The sequence below is a fragment of the Rutidosis leptorrhynchoides genome, chromosome 1 (genome assembly GCF_046630445.1).
Source record: "Rutidosis leptorrhynchoides isolate AG116_Rl617_1_P2 chromosome 1, CSIRO_AGI_Rlap_v1, whole genome shotgun sequence".
NCBI lineage: Eukaryota > Viridiplantae > Streptophyta > Magnoliopsida > Asterales > Asteraceae > Rutidosis > Rutidosis leptorrhynchoides.
Window position 1 is genome coordinate 53,730,995 of NC_092333.1, and position 16,542 is coordinate 53,747,536.

The 16,542-nt window shown below is 32.4% G+C and overlaps 2 protein-coding genes across 3 annotated transcripts; one reads left to right on the top strand and one right to left on the bottom strand.

Moving 5' to 3' along the window:
- Window positions 1-4,207: 4,207 nt before the first annotated feature.
- LOC139859885 (uncharacterized) lies at window positions 4,208-8,755 on the top strand. Of its 2 annotated transcripts, none has more exons than XM_071848663.1 (6): window positions 4,208-4,469; window positions 5,697-5,765; window positions 5,976-6,051; window positions 6,127-6,191; window positions 6,326-6,404; window positions 8,132-8,755. In XM_071848663.1, exons 1-6 carry the CDS (start codon window positions 4,320-4,322, stop codon window positions 8,137-8,139), a joined length of 447 nt encoding a protein of 148 aa, XP_071704764.1. In that variant the 5' UTR covers window positions 4,208-4,319; the 3' UTR covers window positions 8,140-8,755. The 2 variants fall into 2 exon arrangements, with proteins under 2 accessions (XP_071704764.1, XP_071704761.1); XM_071848660.1 differs by having other exon boundaries at window positions 6,326-6,423; window positions 8,132-8,736.
- Window positions 8,756-9,174: 419 nt separating this feature from the next.
- On the bottom strand, window positions 9,175-12,482 carry LOC139870274 (serine/threonine-protein kinase KIPK1-like). The gene is made up of 3 exons (XM_071858124.1): window positions 12,426-12,482; window positions 10,917-11,044; window positions 9,175-10,315 (listed from the first exon to the last, which is right to left on the bottom strand). Exons 1-3 carry the CDS (start codon window positions 12,480-12,482, stop codon window positions 9,475-9,477), a joined length of 1,026 nt encoding a protein of 341 aa, XP_071714225.1. The 3' UTR covers window positions 9,175-9,474.
- Window positions 12,483-16,542: the final 4,060 nt, after the last annotated feature.

The window sequence follows — 16,542 nt, forward strand, 5'->3', positions numbered from 1 at the left end:
GGGAAATGGGCATGCAGTTCCCACAAGTTGAGTTATGGTCCAAAATGGATTGGGTCAGGTTGTGTTGACATGAAGCACTTATTTCTACATATATATGTAGTGACTTGATTTGATTGCTGTGTTTTATACTTTTTGTTGTAATCTATTCTTTTAAAATGATTATTAATATTAAAATGGTTTAATGCGTTAAACGTACATATTGGTTGTCGATCAGTTTGGCCATTTTCTTCTTAGCTCATTGGTTTTGATTTGACCCGTTAGAGATAAAACATAGCCTTAAATGTAGGTAAATCAACGCTTATTATAAGCTTAAAAGTTTTATGGGCAGTTTATGATCTTCTCCCTTTTTCTAGGTTGTTCAAGAGTTTGTATTGGGTGAGTATAATGTTGAAGCTACAACTGCTTACAACGGTAAACATGTCTGATATCTCAACATTGTAAGATCCTCACTCGAAAGATGCATGACAACGCTATTTACATCTCAAATTGAATGGTCGAGGAGTCTAATGGGTGAAAACAGATGAGGTAGGGTTAAGTCTTCGACATATTTCATGAGTCTTTTGTTTTTAAATTTGTTTTATAAAGTTTATATTTATCAAGTATGATCGTAGGTCTGACTGCTTTATAAACTATTGATCATTTGTGCCTCAAATTGATCCTTTGTGTCTCAAATTTGCATTATAAACAATATGGGGCAGCAAATGGTCATTTGTCATAAATTTACATCGGTCATTTGGGTCAAATTTCATTATAAACTAAATGGGCCAGCTGCAAATGGTCATCTGGTCATAAATTTATATTTGATCATTTAGGTCAAATTTGTATTATAAACTAAATGGGTTATTTGCAAATGGTCATTTGGTCTACATTTTATAATTTGGTCATTCTGGTCAAATTTGCATAATAACTAAATGGGTCAACTACAAATGGTCAAATATAAAGTTACTTTTATTTGGGTCAACTACAAATGGTCAATTGAACTAGCGTATATACAATTACTGAGTAGTTTTCTGTCCGAGTCCTTTGAACGTGTACTTAATTAAGTTACACAAATAATGATTCTTTATTATATCGGATAATGAATAATCAATCACATGTATCACCAACTACTAATCATGATCAAATGAAAAGCTTCTAATTAAGCTCATCACAGTTTTTTGCAATGGAAGGTATCGTGATTTTTTACACATGATGTTTATGTCATGTTACCTTGAAAGGTCTAAATGAGGGAACACGAGACTTGACAAACCAAAAATGGTCTTATAAGGTTAGCTAATTAACTTCATAAATTACATTTATTTATGTTATATAAGGAGTCATATTTGTGGCTAATAACTTTAAAAATGTGTGGTTATGGCAGTTTGGTTTAAGGGGTGAAAGTTTGAGTCTTCATACACTCGATAGAAGTTCGTTTGTTTTAGTCTTCATAAACAACGATTTCAGCAATTATATTGCTTGGGTATATATCAATACTACGAAAAAAAAACATTTAGTATTTTTTATTAGTTTATCTTGATGTTTATATTGAATATTGATGAAGCTTATCTATTTTGTGTGTTGATGTCCAGGTCAAACATGGCCCTAAAGCCCAAAGTAGCTGCAGGCTTGCAATTGTACATACACTACAATTGCAGTGTAACATGCAATTGTGATGGTAAAATTAATAGGTAAAATACAATGTTTTTTTAGTTAACGGATAGATAAAACTTCATTTTTTTATAATTGTCATGAATCTAAATCATCCAGAAATATTGGATGATTCTAATTATTCAACGTACATTTGTGGATAAGTGTCGTAAAATGGGTAAACACTACTACTGCAATTTAATACATTCATTATAAACATTACTCTTGATTAAACCCTCACAAAGTCCCGCGAATTCGCAAAATTGCGTTTCAGATCTTCATAGTACAGATGCAACTAAAATTGGTCAAACTGTATTAGGTTTTTGGTTGTATTTAACAAGGGATAGGAATAAAAACAGGTCATTATATAGTCATTTTGGTGTCTTTGTTTGTTAAATGGTGCAGGTATATACTACTTGGTATGTATGTTAAAAGATGGAGCATAGTCAAAATAAGTTGAAGAAACAACATTTAGAAGATCTGAAACTTCAGAGATGCCAAAGAACAAAGAATACCAAATGGTGTTGTGCATTGGAAATGATGGCTGAATAAAGGGAAAAGGCAAACGAAGGTTTAAAGTTTAAAGATGCCGAGGTATGCTGTTTTGAAGATTATGAAGATCAAGAGCTCGATTCTTCAGAGTGTGGCCAAATGAAATGGATCATGTTGAAGTATAAAGGTATGAATTATGATTTGTATTTAAAATGGGTTATGAGTAATAGGTCATATAGAAATGGTATTGTTCATTGTATTGATTTTGTCTTTTATTGGTATAGGAATAAATTTTGGTGATTGTATAAATTTTATGCTTACTAGGTAGGAAAGTGTAAAAGTGTTTCAGATGTTTGCATCAAGTGCATTACCGATCCAATATTCTACCATTTGCATCAATAATCTTTGCATCAAGTGCATTATCGGCTGCAAGCCCGAATCTCCTCATCATGGAACCATATGCACCACCCGTTATATCACCACCAATGCCTAGGCTCGTGCATAGCCCAGCCGGTACCCCATGAGTCTTGCTCTTCTCAGCAACTCAATAATAAAGCTTACCAACGGTTACACCCGCCTCAACCCAAGCATAACCATTTTTAAACACATATATGCATTATTTTGAAATTGTAAGTAGATATATTGGATGCACAAAAACTAACATGTCTACTTAAAGTAAATAAAATAAACATAAAAAATAATTTCTTTAAAAACATTCAAATAGCCTCGCGAATTCGCGGGTTCTCCACTAGTATAACATAAAAAAAATAAGGTATAGTATTCTTATTCAAATAACTATAATGAAGTACACGATACAAATGATTGTCAAGACATATAATTTTAGAATACACGAAATGAAATGCAAAAAATTAAGACAAATTACAAATTAAAAAAGAACCTACTCATAATTCAATAACAAAAACAATTAAATATCCATTCACCAATATGTGAAAGTATATATGGTTAATGGAATTTATTGACATCTACATACGGCATGAGATAAGTATTATTGACTATCATGACATTCCTTTCGTCGGTATAAAAAAAATTTCTTTGAGCCATCCTTCCATATAGTGTCATATATATATTGGTTGATGTGATGTGAATTATCAAAACTTCTCAGCCTTAATTACATTCGAGAGTTACAACAATGTTTTAAATTAAGAAAATGAAAGGTTTTTATTTAGTTGTGTATTCTTTTTATATTCCATAACATTCAGTCATTCATGACTTATGTGAATATGTGAAGGCATAAATAGACATTAAAATTAAGAAAGAAAAAAAAGAGATTTACCATGTGGTTAAGTGTGTAAGATGGGTAAAAATCATCATAAGTAAATAAATGAGATTAATTAGCTAATTTATGATAATGGGAGTCAAAATTTAGTTAGATATAGATGTGTGAAGCTTAGTAAACAACCAAATTATTAGAAAAAATAACTATGTTAGGGACTGTTGTTAAAACAAAGAACTCTACATTCATCGTATTGATTAGTCCGGTCCGGTCCGGTTTAACTGGACGGTGGCCTAATGAAACCGCAAACCGGACCGAGTTTTGCGGTTTGGAGATCTTAAAATCGGCGACCGGACCGTTAATATCCAAAACTTGACCGAACCAATAAATCGGTCCGGTCCGGTCCGGTCGGTTTTCGCGGTTTGACGGTTTTGTGAACACCCCTAGTACATATGGTCATGAGAGTGTTTATCATAAGATTGTACATAATGATTCAAATATTGTACATATGGTCATGGGGTATTTTATCATAATAGTTGTACATTATGCTTCAAATATTGTACATATAACCATGGGGATATTTTACCATAAAGTTGTACATAATGTTTCTCATATTGTACATTTGTTTAACATTTTTAGTTTTTATTAAATATAAAATACTTACTTTACATCATCATGGATGTGTTAGAATTTTTTTTTTTAATTTTAATTTTTTTTAAATTTGAAAAAAACTTTTTAATGACATTATAAATTTATATATATATATATATATATATATATATATATATATATATATATATATATTGTATTTTAATAGATTGCAATTGTATAGATAGATACATAGATAGATTCCCTGCTTACAAACTCTCGTGCATAGCACGTGGACCTAATTGACACATAACAGTATTTGATCGGTCCTATGCGAAACTTAAACCCTAGGTAGTTTAACCTAATTAAAACCTCAAGAATGGATAGTGTTATTGCTGATTCAATCCAGAATTTGGGGATTCAAGATTCTAATGGAGAAGAAGAAGAAGAAGCGGCTAAGATCACGTGCTTCTCTGATTCTTTCAACGACATCTCAATCCACTTTCAAATCATTCGTTTCCACAAACAGGTTGTCATTTTGCTTCCATTTGTTTCTTAACAATTAATTTGGTGTTATTGTGTGATCTAATAATTCATTTATATGTTATTGAATTTTATGAATATCATTTCTTTCTCTAACATCTGTTCGGTTTTCGGTTTGTTCGGTTTATTCGGTGTATTCGGTTTTGAATTTTTTTTTGGGCAAAACCGAAAACCGAACGGAAAACCGAATTCAAAGTTAAAACCGAACCGAAAACCGAATTCGAATTCGGATTCGGTTCTCGGTTAAAACCGAAAATTATGAAAAAATTGAGAACGATGGTAGTTTAATTTTGGCGTTAATGATGTCTTAGTTATTTATATCCTAAAACAATGACGCACTATTAAATTATCAAGAATTTGATGATTTATTAATATTTACAGTTTAATTACTACGTTTACTGCTTATGCTATTAAGAAAAAAGAACATAATAATTTGAATAACATAATTATAATGTGAGCTACCAAATCGTCATATGGGTGAGAACATAGTTTATTGACTAGATCCCAAATTATAATGACATTAAAACATAAATATACGAATTAATTATATAAAAATTTTGAATTCGGTTTTGAATTCGGTTTTCGGTTAAACCAAATTCAGAATATTCAAAACCGAAAACCGAATTCAAATTCGGTTTCGGTTTGACTCGATCCAAAAACCGTTTTTCAAATTCGGATTGGTTTTTTCCGGTTTGATTTCGGTTTGGTTTTCGGGTTCCACGGTTTCAAACCAAATACTGACCACCCCTAAATTATAATACCTTATACAGTATATGTTAATTGGACTAGTGTATGATATGTGCTCAAATATAATTATTATTAGTTTACAAGACTAAATAATTCGCTTTGCCTTTTTATAATCTATTTAGGTAAAATTGTCTAATGGCATTTGCATTTTCACGCTTTATTATAGTCTGATTAACATCACCACCAAAGCAGATTATTGGAATGTCTAGTATGTTTCTGATATATTACGATTGCTTCTTAAGATTGAGTTAAGAATACAAATATAGAGCTAATCATATCTTATTAACATTATTATTATTTATTTTATTTTTTCACACTTGATTGTTATCCAATGTTGAAAGGTCTGTTTGACCATCTAAATGTACATAAGGTTACTTGGAAAATTATTGTGAGGTGGCATGTTGAGTTTTTTTTTTTTTTTTATTCAGTCAATGCTGTGTTGCTAATGTTGTTATATTGGTTGTAGATATATACATGGGTAGGTTGTAACACTGCCAGATTTGGAAGTTTATATGCTGCTGCACCTACAAGACCCGTAAGTTTTTAATTATGTAATTCATGTTGGGTTTAATCTACATTTACTCTAGTCTATGTGAATGACATACATTTATAATAACGATAACTAAATATAATACATTAGAATCTGTATAATTGTTCAGATGTTTACATCGAGTTGTTGCATACACAATGAAATGTGTTCGTAGTTTTAGCAATCATAAATTTATATCTTACTCTGTTGCTACAGAATAATATAGTTAGTGTGACATCCTTACTTGGTGGAACCTCTGATAATACGGGATCCGGCATTGCTCGTAGAATAGGTATTTTATGTACTATAAGAAACATTTGAATATGTTCTCCTTGTACATGTGCTGACTTGCAGTCTTTTTTTTAAGTTCTGAAGACGGGTTTTCCTGTAACGTTAGCATGTAATATTCCAAAAGATAGCCCCATGCTCGAGGTCTCTCTCTCTCTCTCTCTCTCTCTCTCTCTCTCTCTCTCACACACACACACACACATTCAGAATCTTTTTATGAAGTGAGGACCCTTTCTTCGTTCGTTAACAAATTCAATACATTTTAATTGGTATGTTAGGCATATGCTGAAAAGAAGCTGGTTGAAAAGCTAATCTCTCTTGGGTACACAAAGCCAAAAACTCAAGGATCGTCTAATGGTGTGATACATTCGTAATGGTATATTTACATTTTTAGTGATTCTATAATTGCACTCACATAGGAGCGCTTTTGACTGTAGTAGCACCCTGCTTTCAGTCTTGCAGATTTTAGTTTTGATATCACCCCGCATCCGTCATCTACGAACAATACTTAGACCAATAAATTAGGATGATATAGAATAATTAGTGGCACTAATTTTACTGTAAATGATCTACAAGAATGTTTTTGTTTTTTGTATGAACAGATAATGTATTATTTTTGTTTTAGCAACCTATGAGTTTAAATGGATGACTTATTATACTTATTAAAATAAAATGCTTCTCAAATGCATCAACGTAGCAGTTTATGTTTGTCTATAAAAGAAAACTTTTACACAACAACAACAAAACCCAACACCACACAATGAGTGGTGTATGGGGAGCTGAGATGTAGACAATCCTTCCCCTATCCGAGAATAAAGACAAGTAATTTCTCCACCCAGAGTGAAAAACACTTTCAAAAGTAGAGAAAGTCATCCCTCTCCCTATTCGACGGTTAAAGAGATTGCTTCCGAGTGGACCTTCGGCCAAAAAGTATTTTTTTTTAAATAAAGTAGAATAAAATTAAAATAAAATTGAGACGCCATGAAAATGGTAGGATCAAATTTTCATGGGTTCTAAAACCTGACTGGAACTCAATTTAGGCTCTGAACGGCAATTAAGACGCCAATAAATCGACGCTTGTTGTTGACTCGAAAATAGAGCCATATATAAAAGAAAACTTTTGGAAGCTGATAACTTAAAAACTTCTATGTGTGATGCTAATCTGCAAACACATATCATTTTTTTGACTTTCTTATCACTTTTAAAAAAAACTGGCTTAGGTGCTCTCAACAACAATCTACCAAGAATATGAAATAACATGCATTCCGGTAATGAGTTGTATATGTAGCAGATGTTGGTGCTAGTAGTAGTATGCTAATTTACATTTTTTTATTAATTAGTTAAATATTAGATCAGTTGTGTACATTGTTTGCTTGATTTTGGGTAATACGGGTCTTGTTTGGGGTGGTTTGATTTTCACTGTTCATATATTTCTAAATCAATCAAATTATCCTAAAATAGCTTAATTTAGTGGTTTGTTTCTGAACATGGTTCTTTGACAATTGACACTAATGTGCACTTTGCAAAATCAGTGCAAATAATCAATGTTGAGTTATATCGTGTTCACCTAGACCTTTATTGCACTCTAATTTCTTGATATGTACGTGCTCTTATCTATGTAAAGGAAGGAATATACGCTTTGTTTTGCTCATGTGGAAGTTGCACGTGTTGTAGTATTTGCTCTATGAGAACTAGAATTTGGTAATTTAACATTATCCCAACCTTATCCTATTACTTGGGCAGGATTGAACGGTTTTAAACTAGAAATAACATGTAAAAAAACAGGTTAGGGGTGAGATCCATGTTTACATTTAGGAGCATGTACCCCAATAGTCAACGGGGTCAACCTCTATGACATGAAGTCCACAGCTTGTAGCATGTAGTTCAGTTTTTGTATGATAGGGATACCCTCTTCATTCCAAATTTTAACTAGTGTTATGACTTGGATTAGTTATTAATTGTGTGACCTCTTTGTTTTTTTTTTTTTTTTTTTTTTTTTTTTTTTTTTTTTTTTTTTTTTTGATCTTTTGTTTATTTTTATAGATATTGTGGTGATATTTTTTATGATTTGTGTACTCAGGAAGGAGGGTAGAATTGAACTCAGCCTAAGAGCATGCGCAGCAAAGTTCGAGTTTGTGACATACTTATCGTCCACAGCATAGATCCATTACATATATGGAGTTTTATGCTCAATATTTGTTTTTAATATGATACTACTCCATTATCTTATGGCTTTCAAGACAAAGGGCAGCATGATGAGTGGTACGTAGTATTTCATACTTTACTTGTACTTAGACATCACTAAAACATGAAATTAATATGATCATGACGCTTTGAGAGCTAATACTAAACTGATTCTGTTGCACGCTTTACTTGCAACAAAATTGACATCAATAAGCTTGTTAAGATTATAAAATACCACTCTGAAGCAGAACTTATTGTCACGTCACAACTTCAATGGCTTCAAGATGAAGCAGTTTTTCTTCCTTTATGAGACCACAACGAACGGCTGTGTCTTAAATACGGTCATTTACTCATTTTATAACATGAAAAGACACCATAGTGTGTCATATGTCTTTTTGTGTCAATGAAAAGAACTAACATGTATTCGTCCAGGGAAAGAATCTAAACGACGAGCATGCGGACCACAAACAAGAAAATAGTGCATGACCCATTTATTTTATATCAATATTATATCATTATTCTTATTTAAATATTAAAAATATAAGATTAGTGGATCCAGTCTTTTTATTGAAGTATGTTATGGTTGGTAGTGTCCGGTCTTTTTAAGTTTTTATGAATATGTTGACATGTCACTAATATAGAGCTCAGTCTCTTTATCGAAATACGTCATGGTTGGGAGTGAAACATACAATTTTTTATTTAGGATGGTTCTACTTCTTGCATGGTCTGTTTGTGCTACTGTCTGTACTCTCTAGTTCTTTATTTTCAATTATTCTGTATCCGTTGTATTTTGTACTATGTAGTTGAAGTAAGATTTGTTACTTGTTATTGTCTTAGGGATTTTTGAAACTCAAATATTATAATGAAAAAGTTGCATCTTTTGAATCAGAAATAGGAAATAAGAAAACAGTCTTCATGCAAAAAAGAAAAGAGAATAATGGAAGTGGATAGCTACATAACTGTAGAAACTATAAAGCCCCTAATAACTGTAGAAACTATAAAGCCGTGTCCAACCACATTCGGATTGTTTTAGCTCTTGTTGGTACAGAAAAGGTTGTATACACATTGAAGGTACAAAATTTACATGTCCATACAATGCAATTGCAGTGGAACCTAATTGAGAAACCAATTATTCTAGTGTATACCATTGTTTCTGGATAATATTTCGCTAGTTCGAAACTGTCCCACCTCAACCACATTTACATAATGCAGTTAAAACTACAACAAAGATGATTACAGCCACCTAAAAAAGCTCGAATTCCAAGTGTTCTCCAGCGGGCCCGTTATAGTCCAAATATCTCTTCGCTTTCTCCATTGATGCAGATTTATCAATTCCGATATCATACTCCTCAGGCACTTCAGGTGGAGTCGCACAACGTATCAAAGCCCAATTCAAACCATCGAAAAACGGATGTTGTTTAATCTCAGCAGCCCCTTTTTGTGACCCTAATCGGTTTTCAGGCTCCTTTACTAACAACCCTTTGATAAGATCTCGTGCTTGTAAACTGACAAGTGGCGTGTCGGGAAATTTAAGGTTTTGTAGGACCACGTTGGCTAACGTCTCATCGTTTTCTGAACCTTTAAAGGGTGTCTTTCCGTATAAAAGTTCGTAAAGAAAAATCCCGAACGTCCACCAATCAACTGCACTACCATGACCATCTCCTTTAATGATTTCGGGAGCGAGATACTCGTGGGTCCCGACGAATGAGTTGGATCGGGCTTCGGTTGGTTCAGCTACAAGCTGTGGTAATGATCTGTGAAGTGTTGCGGGGTCGAGTTTCGGTTTTCGGGTTTTGTGTATTCGTGGGGTGAAGCATGAGACTTGACATGTGGGTTTAATGCAAAACGGGTCGATGCAGTTGGATCCAGCACATGGGCCTGACATTCTTGGAGGGTCCATTGGGCCTGATGAAGGTGATTGCAGGAGAGTAGGATTTACAGAACACCGAAGAGAAAGATCGAAGTCTGTGAGCATTATGTGACCGTCTTGTCGTACTAGAATGTTCTTTGGTTTTAGGTCTCGGTATATGATTCCGAGCATATGCAAATATTCCAAAGCAAGAAGAACTTCAGCAACATAGAATCTGTAAATAGCATCAAACAAGTAAAAGATTACATCTTCTTTTCCAAAATAAAATAAAATGAAATAAAATAAAATAGGAGACTTAATATGAACATACTAAATTCACTTTGATTCACTTTCAACCCATTTTGAACCATTTCAAGCTAAAACTTATTATTATTATCCATTTAGAAGCAAACAGGCAAAAAAGACCACCTCTACAGCCTACACAATAGTTCCACACCAACAAACAACAGTGTAGAGAATATCTAGTAACGGAAACTTAAGGTGCGTTTAATAAAACTGAATGATTAACCACTAAATGGTTCATAATCTGAATTATTTAAAGGTTCTGCATGAATTTGGTTCTGAATGAGAATAACCTGCTTGGTAATCATTTTTAAAGAATAACGTGTATGATATAAAATTACCTTATTAACCTTTTGCATTAATAAAAAAAACATTATAGTTGTTTGATAAGCATTCTTGAGAGGATATATTACATAAAATTTAAGTGCTTAATGGTTAACAGACCATTTCTATTTCAACTCTGAATGATTCAGCATTCAGCGTTGAACTATTTAATTAAATATGAGATAACGAACGCATGAGTTCGGTCTTACCTTGCTGCTGGTTCGTGATAATATCTGCCAGGTTGCTTTTGTCGAAGTACATGCAGATCACCACCAGGACAATACTCCCTTATAAGGCATGCAGATCTGCTGCGCTTGTGGTCCCAAAACGCGTCATGCTAGGAAAGGTCTCTACACCCTTATAAGGCATGCTTCGTTCTCCTCTCCAACCGATGTGGGACGGATGTAACACGGGTGTTACAATCCTCCCCCATAATTGGACACAGCGTCCTCGCTGTGCACGTTTGGTCGGGGCCTGGCTCTGATACCGTCTGTGACATCCCAGGTAAACGTTCCCCGTAGCATGATATTGTCCGCTTAGCCCGTAGGCGCACATATTTTTCTTGGCAACCACACATGACGAGCACTTTCCCAGGAGGTCACCCATCTTGGTAGTGCTCTCGCCTGAGCACGCTTAACTGCAGAGTTCTCATGGGATCTGCTGCGCTTGTGGTCCCAAAACGCGTCATGCTAGGAAATGTCTCTACACCCTTATAAGGCATGCTTCGTTCTCCTCTCCAACCGATGTGGGACGGATGTAACACGGGTGTTACATTAAACTTAATCAATTAACACTTGTATTGTAGCTTGATTCGTTCGACAATCAAATATTCTGTCAGAAGATAAAAATTAAGAAAAGAAATCACTCTTAACTACTCTTGTTTGTTATTGAAACAAATGGAATCAATTTGTACGATTGAGGATTTGATATCTAACATTTTTGTTTCCATCTAGAATATTATTGATTTAAGTATAGTTGTGTTATCTGATAATTCAATCGGGGTTGTTAACTTTATGGACATAAAACGAATATTTAAACCAGTAGGATTGTGATGGAAACGGAATACAGATGTATATGTTTTTATATATGTATATCTCATTATTGTATATCTATATATCTTTTATATGTATTTATAAAATACATAACTGTATTTATGAGTATAATATATTTGTATTTGTATTTATGTATATCTAATTATATCTATATCAGCTTATTAAACATATAAAGGAACACACTAATATTGATAGTACAAACATAAATACATAGTATTAATATTAATAACAATAATGAAACTAATAATAATGATAATAGAGATAACAATGTTATTAATATCATAATAATTCTAATAATAATGATGAAGATAATAACTTTAATTAAAATGATAATTTTTAGAGATCAAGTTAATGATAATACTTTTGATAATCATAAAATTTTAAATTTACTAAAATTCTTAATATTTAACATTTGTTAATATCACTAATAATGATATTAATAATAATGGAAGTAGTAATAATATAATTTGTCATTAATTTTATATTTTTAAACTTGTTGTCACATCATATATTATTTATGTAAATATGAATACTTTAATACATATTTATTATATATCTAGGAGTGAAAAAGGTTATCATGGTGGGGAACCTTTAACCCCATGCTCCCTTTGGATGCCAACTGTACGTGGGTCAGCACAGCCCCGGGCAAGTGTGGTCGGAACCAACCCCTGTCTCAGCGCCTAATACAACTGGTGGCCGAATCGAGATTCGAACCTTCGCCATCTAGGAGTGAATTGCCAATTGACTAGGTCAACCCAGCATTTGCGGGGCACCCTGGCCACCCAGGCTATGCCCGGATGGTTATTTATTATATATCTATTTACAAACAGTTATTCGTGAATCGTCGGAACTAGTCGATGGTCAAATGAATATATTAAACACAGTTCAAAGTTTTTAAGAACTCAATATTACAGATTTTGCTTATCGTGTCAGAATCTTATAAAGATTAAGTTTAAATTTGGTCGGAAATTTCCGGGTCGTCACAGTGAGCACATAATACTGTTAGTAAATGTAATTTGAAATGGACTTATAAATTATTAATTTAAGTATAGATACAACTAATATAAAGTATTCTAAAATAATACATGTATATCCTCACATAATAGATTAGAGAATATTGTAATGCTTGATATTTATTCAAGCTACAACTATCTCTCTTATACTTAAAGCAAACACACAAGTGAGTGACAATTCCATTCAACTTTCAATCCTAGCCATCCAAATTGTTCTTTTCCACCAATTTTAACCATACAATTAGGATATATCTCTTTATCATGTGATTAGTGATATAATAATCTAGGAACTGACCAAACTACCCTTCCAAAAAAAAAAAACAAGGCTTTCTTTTTGGTTTTTAGGGGTCAATTAAAAAATACCTCATTTGACTTATGAATAGCTTTTTGTTTTCTCCCAAATTCATTTCATCAATCCACCTATCGTTTTTTACCATTTGATAAGCCTACATTCAAGATTAGAATACAAATCGTTGTCCAGGTAACCTCCTTCGAATTATGTGTTTTGCGATTAATGATACACCTATCGTTTGATTGTATTAATCGCTATGCGCCGACAATAATAATCGCTAATCCGCTAATACTCATCGTTAATTCGTTAATACTAATCACTACACGTGTTATCTTATTGATTAAATACGACTATTTTTTGTTCCTTTGATTTACCTCCAGAATTGTTCATACTAATCGCTTCACCTATTATTTACAGTTGTTTAATTTTAATTTAGTTTACCATTACTGGTATTAGATCCCAATTACTTCATACAAGTTGTTATCAATCAATGGTGCTGTTAACCAATCATTATGTATTACGTTCTTTAAAATTTGTTATGTCTTTATATGGTAGATGTATCTTCATCAATTTATGTTTTTGATTATCTATTCGATTGTTTGGGTTCTTCATCATATATTTGACATTTTATATTTGGACATGAATACTTTTCTAAGATGATCAAGCATGTGGATAACAACTTTGATTAATCTGATGTTATGAGTTACAATTTGAATAATCATGTAAAGCACCAACCTATATATTTTTTAGTTTGTTTTCTATTTTTGATGGTTTCATTTACTACTGTAAACCACCATATATTTCAAATACGTTTTTTGTACCATAGTTTTTTCATTAGAATTTAATATAGTTTTAATTTCCATAACAAAATATATACAACATATATTTTATACAAAACAAATATTTACAGTTTTGATTTCCAACATATATTCTAAATTAGCAAATAATACTCTTACTTAATTCACATAATCGTTAATTTACCAAAAATCGACTATCATTGATGTAAATGAGCTGTATTACATCGTTGACCCTATCTAATTTTGGCTATTATATTGATTTTTAAATGTATAGCGCGTTATTGTATTCAACTTTTTGGAATTCAAATTTTGGTCCATATATAACATACATCAACCCTTTAATTTGCCGGTTGAAATGCTGAAATTACATCAATCAAATTTAATGTAATTGATAACACCAAATAATTGTTACCTTAATTCATTGAGCTTTGATTTTTCGACCCTCTATTTAAGCAGTCCCCTTTTCTAATTGTTTCACCCATCATCATTTAAAAATCACGAACACAACATATTCTTAATTAAATCGTTATGGCAGCAGTTGAAGTGTTTACCCCGCTTAATCAGATTAGAAAAGGTGTTGATTCATACAATGTCAAGGTGAAGGTACACTTTGTATGGAAAAAGTTTTGGATCAACAATCCGACTTCTGTAGCATCAATTGAGATGGTTTTGGTCGACCAACAGGTATATGTGTTTTGCTGTTGTAAATTAATTTTGTTGAGACCAAATCTCATACACATTTTGATTAGCTTTTTTTTTTTTTTTTTTTTTTTTGAACTAATTACATTTCATGGTTTCCAAGGTCAAATATATGTAAATTGATATTATCCTCTGTCAGGTATTCATCCTTTGTTCGTGTACAATTTTTTCAGGGAAATAAGATTAGAGCTTGCATAGAGAAAGATATTGTACGTTATTACGAACAAACTTTCAAAGAAGGACGATTCTTGATTCTGGCTGACTTTTTAGTTGTCAATGAGAATGATCATACCAAATTCATTGATAACAGGCTTAAGTTGCTCATTTTAAAAAGCAGTATTGTTAAGAAGGCTCCAGACTTTGTCATTGAAAGGGATGTGTTCCGATTTGCTACCTATGACCAAGTTAATAATAGGGTCTTGAAGGCTGATGAAGTATTTGGTAACTATCTATCTATCTATCTATCACTTACATGCTTTAACTGAATCATCAGCGCATTTGTTATTTCGCTATACTTTTATTAATATAATTCTTAACAGATGTTGTTGGAAGGGTGGTGAACGTTTTAAACTATCGTACTATAAGGGATAAGAATTGTGTCCGCAAGAAGCTAGAGTTTCAATTGCTTTTTCATAGGTATACATTAAAATCAAATACAATGAAATTCATAGTTTAATGCACTAATATATACCAACTCTCTTTTTAAACATAAATCCTTTATCCTTTATAGTGGTGAAATTATTCGATGTGCATTGTGGGGCGAACATGGTAACCGTTTGTTAGATTTTGCTAAGAAACATCAAATTAGTGGAGCTCCAGTGATAGCCCTCATCCACAACTGTCTTTTGAAGAATTGGGATGGTAATGTTTATATATTTAAATTTCACTAATTATTTAATATTTCAATGATTGAATTTTAAGCTTGCATTCTTATTTATTTTTAATAACATAACCCTTACATTAATGTTTACTTTCAGGCACCCCGGAAGTTAATAACATCTTTTTTGGAACCCGACTGTATCTGAACGAATCGGTTCCACCCATCGATCACTTCAATCAAATGTAACTTAAACTTTTATTTTTTCTTTTTATCAAACATACATTTTTATGATACAAAGGCATATCTCATCACGTTGTCTTTATCTCACAATAATATTATCTTTCAGGTTATCAAACTCTCCGAGGCTAGCTGAGTTTACTTTAATTCCTACTATGTCACCTGATTTTAGCGATGCTGAAGAAATAACTAGCAACAAGTTTACAGCTACTGAACCAGTTTTTGTTTCGGGCATAATTAAATTGCCAAAGGTAACCTAAACATGTTGAAAAAATTAATTATAGAATCAAATAATATTAGTTATATACAATATAATAAAAAATGTTGCAAGTTAACAACCTCTTTCTAAATTTTTTCCTAGCCGCTTCTAACAATTTTTGGTTTGTTCTTTTTTTTTCACCAAACATTAATTAGGATGTTTATTTTGTGCTTTTGGGAACGGTTGTCAAACTGTTTGGAAGTGAAGGTTGGTTCCAACAGTACTGTCCTGTGTTGTTCTTCATTTTTTTTCGATTTTCTGTTCTTTATATATAAACATTCTTGATTGTGGGTTTGATATGTTTATATATAAATGGGTTTGGATAATCTATGCAGCTGAGCTTAATGGGTACTTTATGCTACAGGTTGCTATGATGGGATGGGCTATATGAGGTGCTTAGGGTTGGAACTTAAAGTATTGAAATTTATACAAAATCAGTTGTTCATATTTTTACTGTAGCTTCCTTTTGGCATCATCAGGGTGTTGTGCCCTTTAAATTTTTGACAGAGGAATATGTTTTTTTTATTTGGACTTAATTTGATCTATTTTAAAGTGCGGTTCATATTCATAAATTGTTAAATTTTTCAGCAGTGCACGCATGGTTACAAGAAGCCAAGCAAAACTAAGGAAGAAAATGGTGGCACCGCTTGACCCTAATCAACTCCG